Source organism: Rhododendron vialii, chromosome 4a, assembly GCF_030253575.1.
Source record: "Rhododendron vialii isolate Sample 1 chromosome 4a, ASM3025357v1".
Classification (NCBI taxonomy): domain Eukaryota; kingdom Viridiplantae; phylum Streptophyta; class Magnoliopsida; order Ericales; family Ericaceae; genus Rhododendron; species Rhododendron vialii.
This window is the reverse complement of record NC_080560.1, coordinates 11,468,075-11,492,715: the sequence shown is the minus strand read 5'-3', so window position 1 is coordinate 11,492,715 and position 24,641 is coordinate 11,468,075. Positions and strand designations below refer to the sequence as shown.

Here is a 24,641-nt window from a genome sequence, read left to right as displayed (position 1 = left end):
CTACTAATTGTAAGAAAGTCGGCTGTAAGTGGGTCTTTTAAGACTAAGCGCGATGCAAAAGGCGATATCGAACGATTTAAAGCCAGACTTGTGGCCAAGGGTTTCACTCAGAAAGAAAGCGTTGACTATAAGGAGACCTTCTCTCCTGTGTCAAAGAAGGACTCACTTAGAATCATCCTAGCCCTAGTAGCTCATTATGACTTGGAGCTGCATCAGATGGATGTGAAAACCGCTTTTCTGAATGGTAGTTTGGATGAGGATATTTACATGGAGCAACCTGAAGGATTCTCAATAAAAGGGAAAGAGCATTTGGCATGCAAATTAAAGAGATCCATATATGGTCTTAAACAAGCTTCCAGGCAATGGTACTTAAGGTTTAATGATACCATTACCTTCTTCGGTTTCAAAGAAAATGCTGTTGATCAGTGTATATATCTGAAGGTCAGTGGGAGTAAGTTTATCATTCTGGTGCTATATGTGGATGATATTTTGTTAGTCAGTAATGACCTTGGTTTAGTACATGAAACTAAGGGATATTTCTCGAAGAACTTTAAAATTGTTGATATGGGTGAGGCAGCTTATGCGTAGAGATTTTTAGAGATCGATCTCGAGGATTGTTAGGACTGTCTCAGAAAGGATATATTAACCTAGTTCTAGAGAGATTCAATATGCAGCTTTGCTCAGTAAGTGATGCGCCCATTGTCAAGGGTGACAAATTTAATGAAAGCCAGTGCCCAATGAATGACTTAGAAAGAAAGCAAATGGATGAAATTCCATATGCATCAGCATTAGGGAGTTTGATGTATGCCCAAACTTGCACTAGACCGGATATTAGTTTTGCAGTAGGAATGTTAGGCAGATATCAAAGTAATCCAGAAATGGAACATTGGAAAACAATGAAGAAGGTTATGAGGTATCTCCAAGGAACTAAGGACTATATGCTTACTTATAGCAAATCGGATCATTTGGATGTGATCGGATACTCGGACTCTGATTTTGCTGGCTGTCACGATAGCAGAAAGTCTACATCAGGTTATGTCTTTCTATTAGCTGGTGGGGCAGTGTCATGGAAGAGTGTGAAACAATCCATTATTGCTTCATCTACAATGGAGGCTGAGTTTGTGGCGTGCTTTGAGGCCACAGGTCATGCGTTATGGTTGCGGAACTTTATTTCTGGTCTTGGTGTTGTCGACTCAATTGCCAGACCGATGAAGATTTATAGTGATAATTCCGCTGTAGTTTTCTTCTCTAAGAATGGAAAGTACTCTAGTGGTTCGAAACACATGGAAGTAAAGTACTTGGTTGTTAGAGAACGAGACCAGAAACAACAAGTGTCTATTGAAAACATAAGCACCACTCTTATGATTGCTGATCCGTTGACAAAGGGATTGCCTCCAAAGACATACAAAGAACATGTTATTAGGATGGGTCTTTTGAGCAATACTTGATATTAGTAGTTGAGTGCTTATTGTTATTGACACTATTTAGCGCAAATAAAAAAATTTGTTTCTGATTTTCCTGTTTCCAATTATGCATGCACATTTTATTTTGGATTATGTTCAACAGGAAATGTCTTGACAAGACAAATTACAGGGGCTTTAGGCATTACAGCTTAAATAATGATATTTTTCTTATTATGGACTTGATTAGTGAAGGTTATCAATGGTGTGGTGCATAGAAGGGAATGTGGTATAGTGCTATACAACCGCTATGACTCACATTGGTGTTCTAAATTAATCACAGTATTAAAGTTTCTAATTGGTTTGAACCTATTGGCTATTTTTAAATCCGTGATTACGTGTCAAAGTTTTTTAGTGTGGAGCCCACTCGAGTCATTTTAAACAAAATGCATATTTTGAAGAAATACACTTTGCATCACAATCGGCTTGATGAGCCAAGTGGGAGAATGTTAGTTTTTTCCCATTAGTGTGGCCCACTAGCCTTCACATTTTGTGCATGTGGAACTCCACTATCAGATAAGCTAATGAAGTGATATGGCTCATTACAATAACTAATTAGAATTATAGATTAAGGAAAACTCATGATAATAAAAGAGACCTTGATGGACTAGGTGTCTTTTAATAATTATCTCTATGGCCCTCTTCTCTCCTCTATAAAAAGTAGAATACTCACCCCTTATTCATACGGTTTTTCCATCAATTAAAGTATTGGGGTATTCTAGAAAAGTAGAGACAGAGAGAAGAAGGTGAGCCAAGAATTAAGATGTTTCTAATTAAGGGGTTTGTTCTCTCTAATCACGATGGCCAATAAAGATACGCTATTTATTGTTCTTGAGATGTGTTGAATTCAAGATCCTGTTATATCTGTTTTTCGCATAATAGTTTCAATACAGATATAGATTTACACTCTCCGCATTCATACACAAGTTTGTAGTTATAACTGGAGTACAATTGCGTGGTGGTTGGAGTACCCAGTAACTTGTGGTAATTAAGTAAATTTTTTTAATGATTTCCGTAATTATTTTTCATGTGTTGGTTTTCAAAAAAAAAGAAAAGGAAAGAAAAGAAGAAAGAATACACAAGTCCAAACCTGGGTATGATTGGAAAAGCTAGAAAGCAAAACCTCGTACCCCTGCATCCCCTTTGGAATATCGGCTTGGCAGCAACCAATACCGGTACAATTTGCATCAATCATGTGTGTGCTGTTGGAGCAACTGGACCCACATGCACCAATGATGATCCCAGCTTGATTAGACCACGCGATGTAGCCAGAGTCATCGCAGCCGACGACCGTGAACTTATTTGCAGTGTCCGAATACGTGTATGGCGAGGCCAACGCCCACCAGGTAGATGTCCCAGCGACACTGGTCACGGCCCCGGTCTTGTCGTAGCACTTAGAAGCGACAACGTTTCGGACCCGGACTTGGGTTGGTGAGATGGATAGGACCTCGAGGCCGCCCAAGAAGGGCTCTGAATTGCTGCAGTTGATTGTGAAGTTCGAATCCAAGGAGCAGTCAACCCCTATGCCAAACGGGTAAGGGACGCTTAGGTTTCCGCATTTAGGTTGGCAGCTGGGCTGCTTGGGGACGAAGAAGCTGTTGTAGGTTACATTGGCGATGTTGGCGGTTATGTTTTTTGCTAACACTACTGTGGGTTGTGCTAATAGGAGGAGGAGCCATGAAGAAAACAAGAGGAGTGCTACGTGGAGATACATGTTTAAGGATGGACACATAGTGTTAGAGAACTTGGATGTTAATGCACTTCAACAATGAAGAAATGTATTCATGTGTCTGTCTATCTCCCCCGTGAGATATATATACACTACATAGTAAATACCGAAGAATACTATTTCAATACAAGTGGAATGCTAGCTATGGATCTCTCCATATAGAAAAAAAGAATGCTATATATTTTAGTACAAGGAACGCAACCGTTGACTAATTCAATGGAAACCCACCCTGTGCAGGTTCTATTAAATTAAATACAGATGGTTGCTGGAGTGCTAGAGGAAAGCCGGCCGACTTTGGGAGGCATTTTCAGAGACCAAAACAGCAAGTGGCCGGATTCTGGGTTTCTAAGGAAAGATGGCATGGAAACGGAAGCCGAGTACCTATAGAGGGCTCACCATCATTCTGCGTTAAGGCGCGGAGCCGGAAGCTTAGTGATCACTGGCGACCATGGGCGACGCTATAGCCAAGTAGTGGGCCATATTTTTAGTGACACCTTTTGACAACCAAATTTTGTGTCACTAAAACATTTAGTGAGAATTTTTCAACGTCTTGTGACATTTTTAATGTTGTTATTATTGGTCAATTTTCTGTGGTGGACAATACTAATCGCCATTTATACCGGTACTCATGCCAAACACCCAAGTGACTCGAAATAAATTTTCTAGCAAATTTCTTCCATTTCACCACTGTATTATATTGCATGTAGATTGGAGCCGTTGGATTATAATCTCAAACAATCAAATACTCGAAAAATTCATCATCATCGAAAATCTTTCTTTCCTCCTTTGATCGAAAATCTTTACATCAGCAAAATGAAAGTTGATCCTTTTTTTTTTTTTTCGAGAAAGCAAAAACAATGCCAGTTGATCACATCATTGTCTTAAATTATTATTACAACTAGAAAAAGCAAGTTGATCTATTTATAATTAGCTAAGTTGACCTAATTAATTAACCGGTTGATGACTTGAACATTTAACGATTTGCAGAACTGGTCAAGTATTACTTGTTATTATTAATCCAAATAATCTCACAAAAAATTACTACATTTAAGTCTAGTTTAATTTGAGCAATATCTGTTTCCTTCCACGTGTTACGTACATAATAATCTTACCGTGCTAATCAATTGTAGAACTCATCAAACTTGAATTACATGTGTTCCATGTAATTAATCGTCCACATAATCTCAAGCAAATATTTATTAATATATTGACCAAGAGTCGAGTTCAAATATTTCATATTCTAGGCACCTGGCACTACTCGATCAAATTGCGCTAATGAAATAGACCCCTCGATCTATCAATAATAAAGGAGGGGCTGACTCCGTTAACAGATAATGTAGTGCAATGATCTAATTGCCCTTGTTTATATTAGGGCTTTCAAGTGTGTTTCCCCCCTCTCTCTCTCTCTCTCTCTCTCTCTCTCTCTCTCTCTCTCTCTCTCTCTCCCTCCTTGCCGCGTTGCCGCGATCTTCTCCAACAAATCTGGTCGAAGCCCACTCTTTGCAAAATGCAACTGGATGACGCCTAAGTGAAGATCCGTGTTGTTTCAACTCTTGGAAGGACAAAGTATGAAATACATTAATAAAGTGGGGGTTGAAGGCTCGGTTTGGTTTGGTGAGTGAGTTCAAAGGCAAACAGATAGTTAAGCATCCAATTTTGGTTGCTGGTTTTTGATTTAGAACTTTTGTTGTCACTGATGGCATGTATATTTAGGACTTCTTAATTTATTTGTGATTTATTATTGATGTTGAAAGTATTGCAGCAGGGACATAACTAGAATTACATAAATAGAGGGGCCGAACTGTGAAGGGTAAGCATAAGTAACACCACTCTGCAGACAAGTAAGTAAGTTGTTGATCTTTAGTCTTAATCAACTATTGACATAGTTCGGAAATACTTTTCAATTGTTCAAATTCCAGATACCGAACGACATTATGCTCAAAATGATTAAACTCCATTATTGAAAATGTTATTTGAACTTTCCAATTCCTAAAAATACTTCTTAATTGTTCGTGTGAACTTAAAGTACACATATCAAAATAAAAAATTAAAAAAAAAAAAAAAACGAAGCTACACAGGGGCATTGGCCACCTATACTCCATATGCAATTCCGTCTCTGACTGCAGGTAAGGGTTATGGTATAGTTGCTTCACACTGAACATTTGGGACTTTTATTTTGGTTATGGTATAATTGTTTCACACTGTACATTTGGGGCTCTATTGAAATTTTGTCATAGTTTCCTTTCTACAAGCTGAATTGGAAGACCCGGGGATGTTGTCAAGCGGTCCTTGCCAAACGCCCTACCGAGCGCATCCAGACTGTCCATTTCCACAATTAATGGTCCGGATTGAAAACAAATTCTTCCAGGACAGGGAATAGTTTATTTTTTAATTCGGACCGTTGAAAACACTTTTGAACGGTCCGGATGCGCCCTACGTCCGCTCCGCAGAGTCCCTGGTTCCTGCTTGGACTGTTCTGTTCTGTTGATTTCTTGTTCTAGTTGTTGAACAAATGGGTTTTCCGTATTATTGCTTCTCGTTCTGACATGTTTTTACAATTGGGGCTAAGAATATTGAAGATGACGTAATTATAATTTATGGACCTGAAGCTTTATAATATGTATGCTAATTATATCTGTACACAACACTTGATTGGTAGCCTGTGATAAGTGTTTACTATAAAAACTTGAAAGATTACGCACGAAATATTTTATTGTTGGGTCAGAAACTAGCACGTACTATCCTTAAAAGGATAAACAATATGGGATGGAGGGAGTATTTAATTTGCTATTAGATAAAGAACATCTTTAAAAAATTTGATGACCCTTCAATGTTTTACGAAATTTTATTCAGGTGCATAAGAATTTTCATATTTATGCAACTTTAGTTACTTGCACGATGAAATCACTACTTTTAATTCTAATATTTCCCTTTCTGCATTGGTTTCAAAATTGCTTTCAAGCATTTGAGTACAAGAGATTAGAATCTTTGCAATACGAAGTATTGAATGGAAGAAAGAAAACGCTTTCTCCAAAATGCATGGAGGGCACATTTGGGATGTAATCATGTGACTATTTCCCATAAGAATGATGGATGGAATTGTGAGGGAAGGAGTTCAAGTGATAATGGTTGATAAATGAAGGGGCCTCCTTGACCGGTTTTGAAGATGAGGGGGTGTTTATGATTTTTACATTTTCCATTATTTTTTTTTTTTGTCAAAGTGATATACATCAACGGAATCAGAGGAGTTAGTGAGTTAGTAAGTTAGTCAACAAGGAATCCAGAGGCTATCCATAACTTGAACCTCAAACACGCCCCCCATGGGGCTCGAACCGCGCCGTCCACTGGGGAAGCCAATGCCGCACACCAACTGAGGTGAAAACTTGAAGCGTGGTCCCGAGTAACCAACTAATTACCATATATTGATCACAAACAGTTCCAATGGGTTAACTGCTTATAAAATGACTTAAGAGTATACACATACTGTACATCATGGCGTCATGATATATTGTATATAATCTTTATTATAATTCAAGGTACGCGAATCTTAATTAATTCCTAGTGATTTAATTTCATTGTCAAGAAGAAGAGAATCGGTTTAAAATCATGATAAAACCCTGTATCGTTTGGTCATAGAAGATCGATAGCACCAGAAAAGTTTCAAACGTGAGACTTTTGGGAGACGCAAGCTCTAAACTTGTATGTCACAAGCCACCCAATAATCAACCCCTTAATTAAGTTTACTTTCTCTATTATAAATTACATATATGTCGATACGTTTTACTTGTCAATTGATGTCAACAGGCATATTGAGTTGAGAAATTTTTCCTCACCTATACTTGAGAACTAGAAGGTCAATTTTTGCAACCTTGTATTATGTACGATTTGAGAATAAGGGATCGAGGTAGCTAGAGTAACTATCCCAAAGATTGGGCCATGTTCATTTTGGGTTTGAAGGAATCTGTTTTTTAAGTTATGTTTTTTTAGTTTTTTGAGGTAATGAGTGGAGAGAGATCGATTGAGAAATGACAATAATAATTGGAGAAAAAAATTATTGAAACCTTGCGGAGAGAGAAAGTTTGTGTCTAGAGACCAAAACGAACACGGAATTCTTTTATATTGCATAACTCCCGTTTAATTAAGTTTGGATTCCAGAGAGATTAATCTGGTAGCCAAGACTAATAGACTTTCCCTTTACAAGTTATGCTGTTAACACAATACTTTGTACAACAATATGCACAAGATGCATAGATGGCCGTGGATCATTGGGCAATGAATGAGTTGCTAGTTGACATTGCCCAATGATACAGTGTCACCTCAGCATATTGGACAAATGGTTATGCAAAGTGTTGTATTAATTGGGTTTCCCGTTGAGTTCAATTTTGCTAAGCCGCCTTCAAAAGTAGTCAAACATTACCCATCATATTTCCAATCTTATTTTGATGATCATAATGGTCCATATATCTCTTAGAACATTATATTTTAACTCTCCCTGCAAAAAATCAACTAAGTGGATATCAGTAATTGAAAGATTAAATCACCAATCAAAACTTCAAATTGTGTGATTTAAATAAGTAGTTATCGACATCGGATTGCTAGCTTTTTAAAATCCCCAGAATCCGAGAATCTGTTCTTTATAATTTTTGGTAATCACTCCAAACTGATTTTCCAAAAATAGAATCTTAAAATCTGCAAAAAAAAATTCTCGTAAACACCCACATAGTATCACTAACCTTAGGCCATCCACAGTGGTATAATCAAAAATGGATAACCAAAAGTTGACACATCAGCTTTTGATTATCCATTTAAGAGATTGCTAAGCTTAACAATGTTGAGGTTCACAATGGTCACTTCTAGTCCATAACCAAAATAAGGGGTCCACTACAATCTCTCTCTCTCTATCCTTATGTTTTCCACTATTGATCACTTCCCTCCATTACATTTGGTGACTTTCATCTCTCATATTATGAATTTGGAAAAAAAATCATGTACTAAAAAAAAAAAAATCAGATGTGCTCTTGAATTTGGAAAAGAATGCAAGATTCTTCATGTACTCAACAACAGGGAGAGGAACGAAAAAAGAATAAAATAGAAACGGAAAAAAAAAGTGAAATACCTTAATCTAGCGACAATGAGTTGAATTATAGATGATCGAAAGATACGAGCTTCACTTTTGGAGGGAAAGAAAGAGAAATAGCTTGTGGGTAAAGAGAATGAGATATAGAGTAGGCGAAGAAGAAAATACCATTTGAAACATGCGTGTAAACAATTTTGGAACCAATTAACTTATATGGTGTTTGATCCACAAATTTTGATTATTGAAAAAGGTTGCTAGTTTTGGTTATCCAAAGCCCAAAATTTGATTATTTCTAAGAATGTTGCTAAGTTTGATTATACCATTGTGAGCCATTTTTTACACCAACATTGTTAATTTTAAAAATAATTTGCTTTTGATTATACCACTGTGGATGGCCTTAAACAAAGTCTTTAATTAGCAGAGTTTCCATATTAGGAGAAATATTTCAGCTGACCTCGTGATCTATTAGAAATTAGTTTCAGATGATGTAAATGATAAACAGGCACGCATACATTGAACACATATTTTATTGTTGTAATTTGTTTATTAGCGCGACTCTGCTCAGTAATTAAGATAATTAATGCAACAGAAGAAAATAATTTGCTCAAATCTGGCTTTATAGTGTCCTTCGAGATCGGTTTGATCGCTTCTTTTTTTTTTTTTTGGTAAGTCTCACTACAAGAAAAATGAAAATTAGTGACGAAAAAGTGGCGACGAAATTTAATTTTGTCACTAAATGAGTATATTTGGCAACGAAAAAATAAATTCGTCACTATTTTGATAACTTTCGTGACGAAATAATTTCGTCACCAATTATGCCTGTTTAGCGACGAAAAAAATATTTTCGTCACTAAAGGTACCCATTTGGCGATAAAATACATTTTTCGTCGCCGAAAGCTTAAAAAAGGTGACAAAATTACTTTTTGTCGCCAAAGATAATCATTTGGTGACAAAATATATATTTCGTCGCCAAATGTGAGCAATTTAGTAACGAAATATTTTTTTCGTCACCAAATGCTTAACTTTGATGACGAAAAATAATTTCGTCACCATTTTAACGCTTTCAGCGACAAAAAATATATTTCGTTGTCAAATGGGTACCTTTCGTGACGAAATTTATGAATTGCGCTTTGTCACTAAATGTATTTCGGACATAACTCTTTACTAAAATCTCCGATTGAAATAATTCAAATTGGGTTTGAACAATAACTCAATTGCCTACAACTTTCATGTTTATCAAAATTGCTAATTTTAATGTTTAAAGGTCCAAAATTACATTCGAAATATATTTTCATGTTAAACATATGTGTTATATATTAAATATTTCAAATATTTACTGAAAAGTGTGTGTAGTGCAGTTGGTTGGAGCTTGCGCGAAAAACTCAAGGGACTCGGGTTTGAAACCCAGTAGGAGCAAGAAAGATGGATTTCTTTTCCCATATGAAAACATCTTTCGCAACGAAAAATTTCGTCACCAATGTGACTCATCGGTGATGAATTTTTTTGTCACCCATTAGTGACGAATTTTTTCGTCGTCAAAAAGCACAATAAGTGAGGAAAAAATTTTCGCCATCAATTATTCACTTTTTGGTGACGAAAAATAGATTTCGTCACCAGGTAAGAATCCTCGACAACCTTTAGTCGACAAATTTTTTTTCGTCACCTATATTATTTGTGACGAAAAACATGCAATTTGTGACGATTTTCATTCGTCACCCAATTGAATTTTTCTTGTAGTGTCTGTTCAAGTCAAGTTTGATGGATTAGTAACTACTCAGTTTAGGGTGTATAATATATACGGGCATAACATTCTACGCGTAGGATCCCCGTTCTGTAGCAAAAGTGGTATTTTTCTTGTCCTCCTCGGCTATCCGGATCTGGCCGGTGATACCCTGAGAATCCATCAGGCTAATAGGACTTGGGATCTTGTTCCAAGGCCTTCTGATGGAACTGTCATTGGTAGTAAATGGATCTACTCAATTAAGGTGAAACCTGATGGTTCTTTAGATCGCTACAAAGCTCGTCTAGTAGAGATATGTGCCTTTCCTTCCATCTCGATAGCTCATAGGCAGCTAGTTTTTGGACTCACAGGAGCCTACCCATCCATGCAGTCTAGCCCAAGCGCTTTTCGCCCCTATGGTCATTTCTATTTTTTCAGAAAGCCAGTTGAAACCCTACTCGAATTTGAGAAGAGTTTGGGGCAGTGATATTATTGGGAAGGTGACTCCAAAGGCGTCTAACGGACATGAGTTCATTTTGGTGGCTATCGACTACTTCACTAAATGGGTTGCAGTCGCATCCTATTCTACCTTTCCTATCCGAGTAGGAAGCATAGGGGCATCATTGTGAGGTCTATGCACATATATCTCGATATATTACAAAACATGCTGAAATCTACGACGGGGATTGTGTAGTTCAAGTCGATATCCGAGTCTATATGGATGGCCAAAAGATGGATAGGCCACCCCCATCTTCAGAGGAGAGCACATGAATCTTCTAATCCAATGCTATCTAGGACTCCATGCTGGTATGGAGAAACATTAAACCAATTAAGCTCTGCGAATAGGGATCTCTGCAATCTCTAGAACGTGCCCTTTAGGCTTTTTGAGGCTCCCCCTCCATATTAATTTTGCACGTTCTTGCTTACAATTTTTTTTTTTACTGGCAAAAAGATTTTATTAAAACTCGGCAAAGGGTATATCGAGGCAGCCAACTTTAGATACAAAAGGAAAAACTTGAAGCATAAAAAAGCCAAAAGAGGGAAAAATATACATCCAACCAAAGATTGAATGAAACCCTAGGAGATGAATGGAAACTTCCATCGTCTCTTTCAAACAGCTCCCATCCAGTAACAACACCAAGAGAATCAGCAAGATCCAAATCCAATAGTAGCTAGGAATAGAGAATATCAGAGGTTGAGCCCGTTTCCAGTTGAGAGCATTGTTGGAAAAATTGAATTTTAACCAAAGAGAATTTGGTGGGATCCATACCGCGCGAGGTGAGCCCAAGTGGGTTTTAGATGCTCCTTGCCAAAGAGTTTAAATCGGTGAAAGAATGCACAAATTCCATTGAGAGATGAATGAGAAATTGTCTTTCAAAGTGGATTTCGGACCAATAACAATGCACGGTTGGGTGGTCAAAGCTGGGTTGATTACCAGAGTTATTACCCATGATTGCGTATTCAATTTCAAGATTAATAACTGTATCAGTTTTATTTCTGAATTGAATTGCAGAATCAATTCCCCTATTGATTGAGAGGCTCATCCATCATTGCAACATTCATGGCAGAGGCTCCTCCTTCAGCTATAAAAGGAGACCTCTTCCTTGGGTTTCAACACACCGAAAATCCAAAGCTCTTTGGCTTCTCCAATATCGTTCTTCCGTCAAGAGAGAGAGAGTACAAACACAAGTTGGTTCGACAGGCAGTCTATGACGGTACTGCCGCGGCTGAGTGGTAACCGAGTCAACCTTAGGAGATGAACACCGACACAACCTCCAACACCGGTGAGGCAACGAATTTGTCTTAAGGGCAAAGCTAGGCTTGTCATTAAAGATTATAGACAAAAAGAAGGCCTAGACTACTTTGATACTTATTCTCCTATCACCAGGATCACATCCATTCGAATGATAATCGCAATTGCAGCTTTGCGAAATCTGGAGATACATCAAATGGATGTGAAGACAGCTTCCCTAAACGGCGATTTAGATGAGAAAATCTACATGGAACAACCCGAGGGTTTTTCTGCGCCAGGTCATAAAGGGAAAGTCTGTAAACTTGTTAGATCTTTGTATGGTCTAAAACAAGTACCGAAACAATGGAATGAGAAATTTGACAATGCTATGATGTCAAGTGGTTTCACAATCAACGAGTGTGACAAATGTGTATATGTCAAAGACACGGACGACGGTTACGTCATTTTGTGTCTCTTCGTTGATGATATGCTCATTGTTGGTAGTAACGATAAGATTATCAAATCTACCAAGAAGATGTTGAACTCGAAGTTTGACATAAAAGATATGGGTCTTGCAAATGTAATACTAGGTGTTAAAATCACTAGAACATCTGATGGACTTGCACTATTTCAGTCGCATTATGTCGATAAGATTCTTGAGAAGTTCAGCAAGTCTGATACGAGTATAGCAAGGACTCCTGTGGATGTCAATCTTCACTTATCCAAGAATGTGGGGGTAGGGGTATCCCAATTGGAGTATTCTTGGATAATTGGGAGTCTAATGTACCTAATGAGCTGTACAAGGCCCGACATAGCCTATTCAGTTAGTAGACTGAGTAGATACGCGAGTAATCCAGGGCATGACCACTGGAAGGCGATAGTGCGAGTACTACGCTATTTAAGGCATACTCGTGATTTGGGACTGCACTACACCAGATATCCAGCAGTACTAGAAAGGTACTGTGATGCAAACTGGATATCAGATATGAAATGCTCGAAATCCACGAGTGGATATGTCTTTACATTTGGCGGTGCAGCTGTCTCTTGAAAATTTTCAAAACAGACATGTATAGCACGTTCTACGATGGAATCTGAATTCATTGTTTTAGATAAAGTAACTGAAGAGGCGAAATGGCTATGCCATTTTCTAGAAAATATTTCAAGATGGTCAAAACCTGTGCCAGCAATTTGCATCCATTGCGATAGTCAATCAGTAATAAAAAGGGCACAAAGTAATATGTATAATGGTAAGTCTAGGCATATCCGTCGTAGACACAATACCATTAGACAATTACTCTCAACTGGGGTTGTTACTATTGACCATGTGAAGTCAAAGGACAACATTGCGGATCCGCCAACCAAAGGGTTAAACAAAGAGCTAGTTGAGAAAGCATCGAAGGGAATGGGACTAAAGCCTACTACACTCGTGTTACCGTGAAAGAAACCCAACCTAGCTGACTAGAGATCCCAAGATCTAGGTTCAATGGGACAACCTACTTGCGAGTAACGGAGAACGATCACTGTGGAGACATACTCTCTTGCTCATTCCTATGGTGCGAAATAGTGATACCTACATATGGAAACAGGTTAAGCGTTTGGTTTTTAATGACTCTTATGCGCTGGAATGCCAGGCGGGGTATAGCAGGATACCTTTTATAAGAAGGTCACCTATGTGAGTATGAAGTGGGGCCGCTTCTTTGAGAATTTATGAACGCAAAATTCTTAAGAAAATACTTGCAGAACCAGGAAGGGGTGTCATAGCCAAAACGAACCCAACAGTGAGAGCTGAATTGTGTTGGGAGAAGTTCCGTGTGATGCCTATTGTCTCAGTTTACACAAACGGCGGAACAATTCAAGACAACATATTCACTGGTCAGCCAGTAAATCCGATAGGTATTCACAAGGGAAAGTTCAAGGCCAAAAACTACCTATCCTATGCGGAAATTTTCCATTGTACTCTCTCTTGTGTCAGCTTTGTCTCCCGAGTCGGATTCAGCCAATTTCATTCATGTGGGGGATTGTTGGAAAAATGAAATTTTAACCAAAGAGAATTTGGTGGGACCCATACCGCGTGAGGTGGCCCAAGTTGGTTTTAGATACTCCTTGCCAGGGAGTTTAAACCGATGAAAGAATGAATAAATTCCATTGAGAGTTGAATGAGAAATTGTCTCTCAAAGTGGGTTTCGGACCAACAACAGTGCACGGTTTGGTGGTTAAAGTTGGGTTGATTACCCAGAATTATTACCCATGATTGTGTATTCAATTTTAGAAATAATAACTGTATCAGTTTTATTTCAGAATTGAATTACAGAATCAATTCCCCTATTGATTGCGAGGCTCCTCCATCATTGCAACATTCATGACAGAGGCTCCTCCTTCAGCTATAAAAGGAGACCTCTTCCTTTGGTTTCAACACACTAAAATCACACCGAAAATCCAAAGCTCTTTGGCTTCTGCAATATCGTTCTTCCTTTGAGAGAAAGAGTACAAACACAAGTTGGTTCGACGTGCAGTCTACAGCGGTGCTCCGGCGGCTGAGTGGTAACCGAGTCAACCCTGGAAGACGAACACCGACACAACCTCCAGCACCGGTAAGATGACGAATTTGTCTTACGGGCACAGTTGAACAAAACGGGTCTCCGTTTGAAATTGCTAATACTCTTTTACAGTTTATGTCTACATTTCATATTCTGTAATTTTGTAATTCATGTTCATGTTGTAATTTCCAGAAATTAATAAAATCGTTTATTATTTTTTCCGCACTATTTTCCTACAAGCATTGACATCAATATTAATCATCAGCATTATGATGTTTTCGATGGAGAGCTTTGGATGCTTTGGAGTAGCTCTCTGATGCGGCATTTGGTTTTGTTTTTGGATGGTGTTTGGTGTTTGGTTGTATCATCATTCAACCCTTGGTTGGATGGTCTTTCTTTCTTTTGGTCTATCAATTTGCTTCATCTATATAATGTGGGAGGGTGGTTTATATTTTCTACCGTTGGATTGGTACATATTTTTCACCGTTGGATTGGAAATACATGCCTTTGAATCCTTTTACATGACTTTGAGTCAATCATGCCTAGCTAATATTTCAGAAATTAGTGACTAATTATGGTAATCTATAACTAATGAAGTTATCCTAATCCTAATGCTATAATCCACCAAAATTGTATGTTCCAAATTGTATAATCAACGAAAATTGTATAATCCTAATCCAAATGCTATATTCCAGAAATTAAAATAATCATGCCTTTCTTTTATTGACTAATCCTAAGGAGAGTGGTTTATATTTTCTACCGTTGGATTAGTACATATTTTCCACTATTGGATTGGAAATACATGCCTTTGAATCCCTTTACATGACTTTGAGTCAATCATGCCTAATATTTCGGAAATTAGTGACTAATTATGGTAACTAATGAAGTTATCCTAATCCTAATGCTATAATCCACCAAAATTGTACGTTCCAAAAATTATATAATCAGCCAAAATTGTATAATCCTAATCCTAATGCTATATTTCGGAAATTAAATCAATCGTGCCTTTCTTTTATTGACTAATCCAAATCCTAATCCTAACTCTTTCTTTTATTGACTAATAATATTTCGGAAATTAGTGACTAATAATGGTAATCTATATATAATGAAGTTATTCTAATCCTAATGCGATAATCAGCCAAAATTTGAAATAAAAATAATGAAAATCTATATATTTTCGACCCTAGGATCGATACATATTTTTTTAACGGCAAAGATCTACGAGCAGTATTGTAATGCCCCGATTTTTGAAAATAAAATCGGAGGTTTTAAATATTAATTTCTAAAAAATTATTAAATTAAAATTCGAAATCCAAACCGGATAATTCACCCTAAAGTTTCGTCTATTACAAATTATCGTAGAAATACTGAAAATAGTCTTTGTGGTAATAAACTAACAAAATAACAGAGCCATCCTCTAAGTTTGATACGGGTCCTAAGCATATTCTGGCTCGGCTCCCACCTCTGGGTTCTCTTCAGCATAAAATTGTTCACCTTCGGAATTTGGTGTCTCTTCTTGATTATCTGCAAAATCTGGCACGGAAGCCAGGCAATCCGTACCTGAGTGAACAAGTTCACCCCGAAGTATAATCCAACCCAACTACCCTTCTTACTTTACAGTTAGCAAGCAGCAGGAATAATAATAGTGCGAAAAAGTAATACAGAGTTTGTTCCACATAAATCAGTTCATTACTATCCATTAACTTGACGTGAAATCTAAGATCTCCTCCGCGGGATCTTTCCTCCCTCAACCGCTAGCCATGCTCGGTCCCATGAGGTCACTTCCCTTTGCTGTCGCAGATGCATCTAAGTTATGTACCGAGTATGCATCCCAATAACTACAACAAAGGAAAGCTTATCATGCCTGAATCACAACTAGGGTTCGTCTATCTTATATACCACTTCACCATCATCTCTGGACGCACGCCAGTTTATCAAATCATCACTGGACACACGCCAGCACTGGACACACGCCAGTTTATCAACTCATCACTGGACACACGCCAGTTTCAATCTCATCACAAATCTCAACATCACGCCTGCAGGCAATCTAGAAATAAAACTTTTCAATTCATCCATTATCTAGTATTGTCGAGGTGAACTCTACTCGCATACCACCCCATGTCTCTAGGGTCCAAATCTATCACTCAAATCGATGCAATATACAACAAATCAATAATAATTAAAACAATTAATAAACAACGTAATCACGCAACTTATTATGAACGGGCCGTTGCCCTTAATCTTGTATAGTCACAATGTCAACAATAAAGTAAGAGTTTTAAAAGGAATTTAAAAGGAAAATTTTCTAGGCTTTTATTAATTAATTCTAAGATAATAGATTAATTAAAAACAAATTAAATATATTAATTGGATAAAAATATTTAAACATTTATCATGACCTAAATAAGAGTCCTACAGGTCCTATACAACTAGTCGAGTGTCAAAAGTTGGGTCCGGAAGGTCACGGGATTAATTTAAATAAAGACGTTTAAATAAAGTGGCCGAAAGTGAAGTAAATAGATAATAAATAATTTGCGAATTTAAAATATGCTACTGATAACAAGATTTCATCTTCAGAATATAGAGAGTCTAAATAAAATTATTCGGGCATTTATAATAAGGTTATAAGATCGTAAAGAATTTTTGATTGAAAACGCTATAGCAATAACAATAAATAGTAAATTAAATAAAAAAAATATTATCTTTACAAGATATCATCTTTGAGATGCAAGAAGTCTAGAAAAAATTAGTTTGGGTGTTAAAACGTTGTTTGGAAGGTTGTAAATATTTTTCGTTTGTAAACTTTGATAGATAACGAACAAATAATTTAATAAATAGATAATGAAATAAAAAAAATATGATCTTAACAAGTTATGATCTTTGGAGTGTGAAAAGTCTAGGAAAAATAGTTCGGGGGTCGAAAACGATGTTCGGAAGGTCGAAAAGTCGATTCGAAACGAAACAGGTCAAACCGCAAGGTCTGACTGGCCAAAGGTTGCGGTGGGAAGCCCAGCCACGAACTCGCGACTGGTTCTTGCGGTCCACAGGTTGTGGCCACAAGGTTCGGGTCAGATTCGATTTTTTTGGTTTTTGGTCACGGTTTTGATGCATGAGTTCGTTCGGGCTATTGGGTTACGCATAAAAACACTTAATATACTTAGAGGAGTGTTTGGAAGGGATTATACTACCTTGGTTCGGGCCGAATTGATTTTAGAACGAAACTTGATTTTTGGAGAAGACGACTACGGTTTTGGCGATCGGGGGACTTTGGGCTCGAATTGAATGATGCTTGGGGATGCTTGGGATTGAAGGAAGAGATTGGAATGGTCAATTCGGGTCTCGGTTGGTCGTGGCTACGAAACCCACTTTTCTCTCTCTTTCTTTCTCTCTCTAGAACTCCATTGATTGGAGTTCGATTTTTCTCCGATTTCTCTCTCTCTCTAGACTGGTGGAATATGGGGAGTGGCGTGGTGTGCCCTAGGGTCGGGTTTATAGGGTATATATAAGGGAATTTTTTTATAAAAGTTGATGAAATTTGAGTTTAAAAAGGATTCTAATTCTAGGGCTTGAGATGAACGAAAATAGGGGTGGAGATAGTCAGGGAGAGGGAGTAGAGTCTGAGTAGGAGATGGAGAGGTGGAAAGAAATTCGTAATATGCATGATGCAATTAAAAAAAATGAAATAAGATAATTAGATTAGAATAATTATGTTTGTATAAATATAACCTATTAAAGAATAATTAATTTTTATTAGCAATAATACTAATTATATGATATTATTTTTAATAAAAATATCGGGTTGTTACAAGTATAGCCAGTGATATATTTGAAAAGAATGAAAATTTGGAAAAAAGATGAAAGGAAACATACAAATGTGATTCTTTATTTTCGAAAATAAATGAGGTACAAATCTTCGGCTAATTTACACCCTAAAATTAAGGAGATAGGTAATCTTCGGCTAATTTACACTAAAATTAAGGAGACCCTAAAATTAAGGAGATGGGTAATCTTCGTCTAATTTACACTAAAATTAAGGAGACCCTAAAATTAAAGAGATAGGTAAATATTTAAAAAGGAAACAATAAATGGCTAATATGACAGATGTACGTATCTATAGAAATAAAAATTCTTTTTCTTCTGTTTGTAGGTTTCTGCGTCTCTTTCTCTCATTCAAAATTCAAGGAAACTACTAATCACACCCCCCCGTGTCAGGCACCCCCCCTGACACGGCAGAGTCTGACTTTTTTAACCCCCCCGCCCCTCCCGTCCTCCCCACCCCACCCACGTGGCCCCCCTCTTTCTCTCTCTCGATTTTTTTATAAAATTTTAAATATTAATAACATTTTTTTCAGGTAAATTTTTTTTTTAAAATTTATATTTTTGAAATCTACTCAACGAAACCTATCAAACGAGCCTAATATTGATAAAGAAATCATGTAAAACGGCAAAACTATACTTTTTTCGTAGTTTAAACTGTCTAACGAGGTTGAAAAATGTGTTTCAAATTTAAATCCGTTTGAATCAGTGGAAAGAGAAAAAGTTTCCTGATCATTTTAGTTATGACCATTTATGATAAAATGATGTTGAAACGAAAAAAAAAAAAAAGAAGAGGCAACCGGTGCCTTGTAGTACATGTGGTGCTTTTGTGTGTATTTGAGCCTTATCAACTTGCAGAGACAAAAAATTTGCAGAGCACCTTATCAACTTACCTATGGTTGAGCACCTTATCAAATTGCAGAGCAGCTGCATTTGCAGCTGCAGATCAGAGCAGGGCACCTTGGCTATGGTTTTGAACATTTCCTTTGGCTATATAATCTGATGATGGTGTACTCTTGCATACATTGAGATTGAAAGCAACTTTGAGTAATTACATCTTCACAATTTTTCTCAATTTTCATTTCATTTTCGTAATTCATAAAAAAATATTATGGATCAGTATAATTTTTTTTTTCCGGATAGTTGGTCAGTTGGGAACGATATTACGAATGATGTTCCTTGTGGGGAGAGCAACTCCTACGTTGGGCGTGATTACACAGCCGAATTTACGACTAACCAGGTTAGTTATTATTGTTGTTATTATACATATTTGTTACTTATTTTTGTTAATCTTGTATAAATCTCGATAGCGTACCTTTGATTAAATCAGAAAACCGAATGAGCATATTGATTCATCTCTTGACTGAAGATGTAAAACCCGATTCTCTTCTCATTTTTGTACAAAAAGAAAAAGAAAGAAAAAAAGAAAGGATTGTAACTTTTAATGAGGACCATATATTAGTTGAGAGTAAGTTAAAATATTTATGGACTACATTTTGAGATAAATGACAAAGAATGGAGATATACTCCTGCATGGAGATGGGCACGTGGGTGCTAAAGAAGAATTTGAGGGTTTTCAGCTTGTATGGGGTTAATGACATATGGCACCAATAATTCATGCGGTTGTCTCCCATAACTCTATACCAGAGGCCGGGCCACACGCAATACGTGTGCAAGTCGGATTTTTACAACATTTTTGTAAAAATACTTCCCACTTTATTGTTTGATTAAATTTTCACAAATGTTGTGAAAATCCGACTTGCACACGCATTGCGTGTGCCCCGGCCTCTAGTATTTGTTATTAGAAAATACGCATGTATTTATTATAAATAATGCATGTGTAAGTCAGATTTTGTTAAAATTTGCACAACTTCCTGTTTGATATTTGAAAATGAAAAATCCACGAAATGGAAAAAGTCCTATATGTGACAATTTTTATTGTGACCCACAATCAAATTTCAAATATCACAAAATCCACAAAATGTTGCATTTCTGTTTTTTATTTTTTTCCGTTTATTGCACCGTGAGTCTTTAAAGTGGAGTGTGGGTTTTGAAAGTGGAGCAGTTTTTGGTTTTGGATTGAATGGAAGCAACTGCATGTATTGAGTCTTGAGTCTAGAGTCTTGAACGTGGGAGGAGGGATTTTTAAGGTTTTGGGTGGTGGAACACGTGTAAGGGGTTGTTTTTTTTTTTTTTTTATTGTTTTTTTAAAAAGTACAAAATCCATGAAATTTTGACGACCACTGTTATTCTCTCTTCACTATTATTCACTGATAATCACGTCCTTCAAATCGATACTCAATGAGCAAATCCCACCATTAATGAGGGTAAAAAAAGTAGCATCCACACCACATAATAAAAAATCGAACGAAAACTATAATTGTTCACTGATAATCACGACCTCCAATTCGATACTCAATGAGTAAATTCCACCATTAATGAGGATAAAAAAAACAGCATCCACACCACATAATAAAAAACTGAACGAAGCCGTAATAATTTACTTTGATAAATTACTCAAAGATGGCCCAGAAAAGTGATGCTATGTACCAAACCACGTGATCATGTAGAGGCAATAGATATACATACGTTTCGTTATATGGTTGATCTTTAGTTGAGTGGTGTTTGAGGTTCCGGATTGTTACAGAAGACCCACGTTTCTTTTTTCTTTTCCCGCAGCAACTCGAACAAGAAATATGTATCTCACACTCACCCTTAAATTGCCCTATCATCTGATATAATCCCACCATGAAACTCATAAGAAAGAGTCGCCACTGCCTCACGACTCTCTCTCTGTTTCTCCCTCTCTGGCCTTTTGTCTTTCTATTGTCTTTCATGTAATTAAGATCCTTATAAGCATATATAGCCAAAACCATGAAAAAGTATGCACATAGTTCACCTTCACCATTTTATTCCACGTGCACACACTCAGCCTAACTTTAAACAACTAAGACTATCCATGCATATATATCCAAATAGTCCAGTCAATACTTTTTATTGCTAAAAACTTAATGCTACATAACAAATCCAATACCAGAATGAGAATATAAATTCGTTTTATGAAATAACTTTTATTTTTTTTCTTAATACATGGTGTTCTCGAGTCCAAGACACTCGAAAATTTAATTCTTTTAATTAAACTTTTGTATTTTATGGGTGTTACATTTGTTACTTATTTTGTCATATTTCAAGCATATCAGCTTTCCACGTGCACACACCTTCACTTATATACCACTTAAAACTTACATGCAAGAATCAATATTTTTAATATACGGGATATTACATTGTGCTTATACGTATTAATTTTTTTTGTTATAGATATTTGAAACTAGAGCTGTCATGGTAGATTGGGTGCGGAGCGTTGGCAAGGAAAATGGTTTTGTGATTGTTATAAGTAACTCTGCTAGTATAAAGGGCAACAAAATGCCAAAGTGCATTCTTATTTGTGAAAGGGGAGGATTGTATAGACCTCCATTAGAAGGGCATTCAATGCAAAGGATTACTGGAACTAAGAAATGTGATTGCCCGTTTAAGCTGCGAGGTGTACCACAACCTCCAAACGGTGTCATGTGGAGTTTGAAGGTTGTTAAAGGTTTTCATAACCATGAACCAGCGGAAGGTTTTGAGGGACATGAGTACCCGTCAAGGTTGACCCCAATCCAGCAGCAATTAGTTCGTGACATGTCTAGCAGCACCGCGCCTCGAGAAATTCTTAATTTGCTGAGACAACAAGACTCGTCAATTAGTACAGGAATCAGAAGTATTTACAATGTGAAGGCACAGTATAAGAAAGAGCAACTGGGGGATCTATCTCCTATTGGGTACATCTTGAATGAATTAAACGAGAAACATTACATTTACAATTATCTTACAAATGAACACACCAACGAAATCACAGATATTCTTTGGATTCATCCTACAAGCCTAGAGCTATCTGTCAATTTTCCGTCCGTGTTGATTATTGATGCGACGTATAAGAGTAATGAGTATCGAATTCCACTCTTGGAAGTTGTGGGTATCACATCCACAATGAAAACTTACTCTCTTATGTTTGCATATTTGAATAATGAGACAAAAGAGCGACTGATATGGGCATTGGATACTTTAAAGAGATGGATGGTTGGAAAAGGGGCAGCGTTGCCATCGGTGATTGTTTCAGATAGGGATCTGGCACTTCTTGGCGCCATTGAAATATGTTTCCCCTTGGCACAGCACATCCTTTGTATTTGGCACATAAACCAGTGTGTAATGAAGAAGTGCAGCCCTATGCTTGGTACGAGGTGGGACGAGTTTTCCGAGGCATGGCAGTTGCTTATTCATTCATCGACACCAATGTCTTTGCAACAGAGGTGGAATGCCATGTGCGGAAACTTTGAACAATACTCTAATGCTATACAATACCTTTGGGATATATGGTTGGGTCCTTACAAAGAGCGATTTGTTGCAGCATATATAAACCAGTTTATGCACCTCGGGAGCAATTCAAGCCAAAGGTAACTTTCCTATAGTCATTGAATGTTTACTGTTATGCACTAATGAATACATTATGTAACTTTCCTATTTAACACAATGTATTATTAAATTGCAGGGCGGAATCTGCGCATGCGAGGCTTAAACGATACTTGGGAGATACCATGTCCTCGCTTCAAACATCTTTTCAGAAAATAGAAAAGATGTTGACCAGTCAGTTCAAGGATATTCAGGGGTCGTTCCAGAAATCTCTCAACATTCCAAGGCACATACATCTACATGAAGGCATTTATAGTGAAATCAGAGGTCGCATTTCATTACAGGCAATGGACTTGATCCATAAACAGGCACAACGCACTGATAACGAAGCCGGCCTTTGCTTTTGTAAAATCAAAAGGACACACGGATTGCCATGCTTTCACGATATTGCACTTTACCGTTCTGTGGACAGACCAATTCCGCTAAGCTCTATCCACTCTCACTGGAGTACGTTGTCAATGCACGCCCAGAGGCATACTGACGAGGGAGCACGATCCGACAGGGCAGCTCAGCTTATTGAAAGATTAAATGAAATGGATTCCGACAGTCGAGAGTCTATGATGGACAAGTTTCTCGATATGGCGGATCCATCTCGTTGCACAGTTCGACCCCCAGCATACAACACAGAACACAGGGGTCGACCTACAGGCAGAGATGAGCAAAATAGAGGTCACATACCTTCCTTCACAGTATCCACTTCAGAATCTCGGACCTCACGTATTCCAACATCACGAAGGAGCAATGGGAGGGATCACCTCGTTGACAAATTTCCTCAGCAGTATCGGCGTTATATTTCTCACTGTGTTGACGTTCGACCTGACGGTCATTGTGGTTTCAGGGCGTTAGCTGCGCAACTCTATGGTTCTGAAGATGAATGGGCTCAAGTACGACATGACCTTATCCAAGAGATTGAACAAAATTGGGTCCTGTACGATCAGCTTTATCCAGAACGTAATTATGTATCTCAGGTGCTACAAAGACTTCGTTGCTTTCAGCCATCGGCACCAGAGGATCATTGGATGGATTCTATATCATTGGGACTCGTTATCGCATCAACGTACAATGTTGTACTGCATACATTTGATATGATTGCTTCGAGTTGTTTCACTCACTTGCCGTTGAGCTCACATCCAGTTCCATTAGCAGCTCGCACACATATAGCTATTGGCCGTGTTAATGGCAATCACTTCGTGCAAATTTTCCTATATCGTCATTACCCTGTACCACCCATCATCATATGGTGGAGGCCAAATGCATCAAATGAAGCACATGGATGGGCTCATCCTTATGAAGCACGCCTCCAATTGTGGTACGAAGTAATGCAAATAGATCCACCGGGACAACGACCACAATTTGGCGGAAATATTGACTAAATTTGTGTATTTATTTATATTCATGTATTGGTTCTATATACTCAATTGTAATTAAATGAAATTTGATTTTAGTTTGCATTTATGACTGTTCACAGAAATATAAAGTAAATTTAAGTGAATTCAACATACATAATTTACTTGAAAACTCAAATATAGAAATTTTAAAAAAATGACGAATAAAAAAATAAAAACAAATAGTTAATATATTGGGCCCAAAAAATCATTTAATTTAAACACATTATTTTATATTCAATATTAGACTTGTTTGATAGGTTTCATTGGATAGATTTCAAATATATAAAATTTATTTAAAAAAATACGTGATTTCAACATCTTCGAATAGTTTATATATTAAAAAGTATGGTTAAAAATTTAAGTGTTCCAAATTTCAATCCGTTTGAACCGGTGGAAAGATTTTATTTTTCTGATCATTTTATCCTAAATAGTCATAATTAAATTTTGACTCTAGAACTCTCGTTGATTAACCCTAAGAGATATTTAATTATATGACTTTCTTAGGGTTAATCAACGAGAGCATTATAGTCAAAATTTAATTATGACCATCTAAGATAAAATGATCAGAAAACTAAAATTTTTCTACCGGTTCAAACGGATTGAAATTTGCAATACTTTCAACCTTTTTAGACAGTTTAAACTATTACAAAAATATAATTTTTCTGTTTTA

The 24,641-nt window shown here is 37.1% G+C and overlaps 1 protein-coding gene and 1 pseudogene across 1 annotated transcript; one reads left to right on the top strand and one right to left on the bottom strand.

The window, feature by feature from the left end:
* The window catches only part of LOC131323670 (uncharacterized), a 105,631-nt pseudogene extending 102,443 nt beyond the window's left edge, over positions 1 to 3,188 (bottom strand).
* An 18,371-nt stretch (positions 3,189 to 21,559) lies between these two features.
* On the top strand, positions 21,560 to 24,034 carry LOC131321765 (PKS-NRPS hybrid synthetase cheA-like). The gene is made up of 2 exons (XM_058352702.1): positions 21,560 to 22,567; positions 22,663 to 24,034. The coding sequence occupies exons 1-2, from the start codon at positions 21,564 to 21,566 to the stop codon at positions 23,954 to 23,956; spliced, it is 2,298 nt and encodes a 765-aa protein (XP_058208685.1). The 5' UTR covers positions 21,560 to 21,563; the 3' UTR covers positions 23,957 to 24,034.
* The last annotated feature ends 607 nt before the right edge of the window (positions 24,035 to 24,641 follow it).

Bases quoted from the DNA above. Each gene is read 5' to 3' on its own strand.
- LOC131321765 (XM_058352702.1), top strand. From the start codon at position 21,564: ATGCAAAGGATTACTGGAACTAAGAAATGTGATTGCCCGTTTAAGCTG. The intron at 22,568-22,662 runs GTAACTTTCCTA...ATTAAATTGCAG, and splicing joins GGGAGCAATTCAAGCCAAAG to GGCGGAATCTGCGCATGCGA.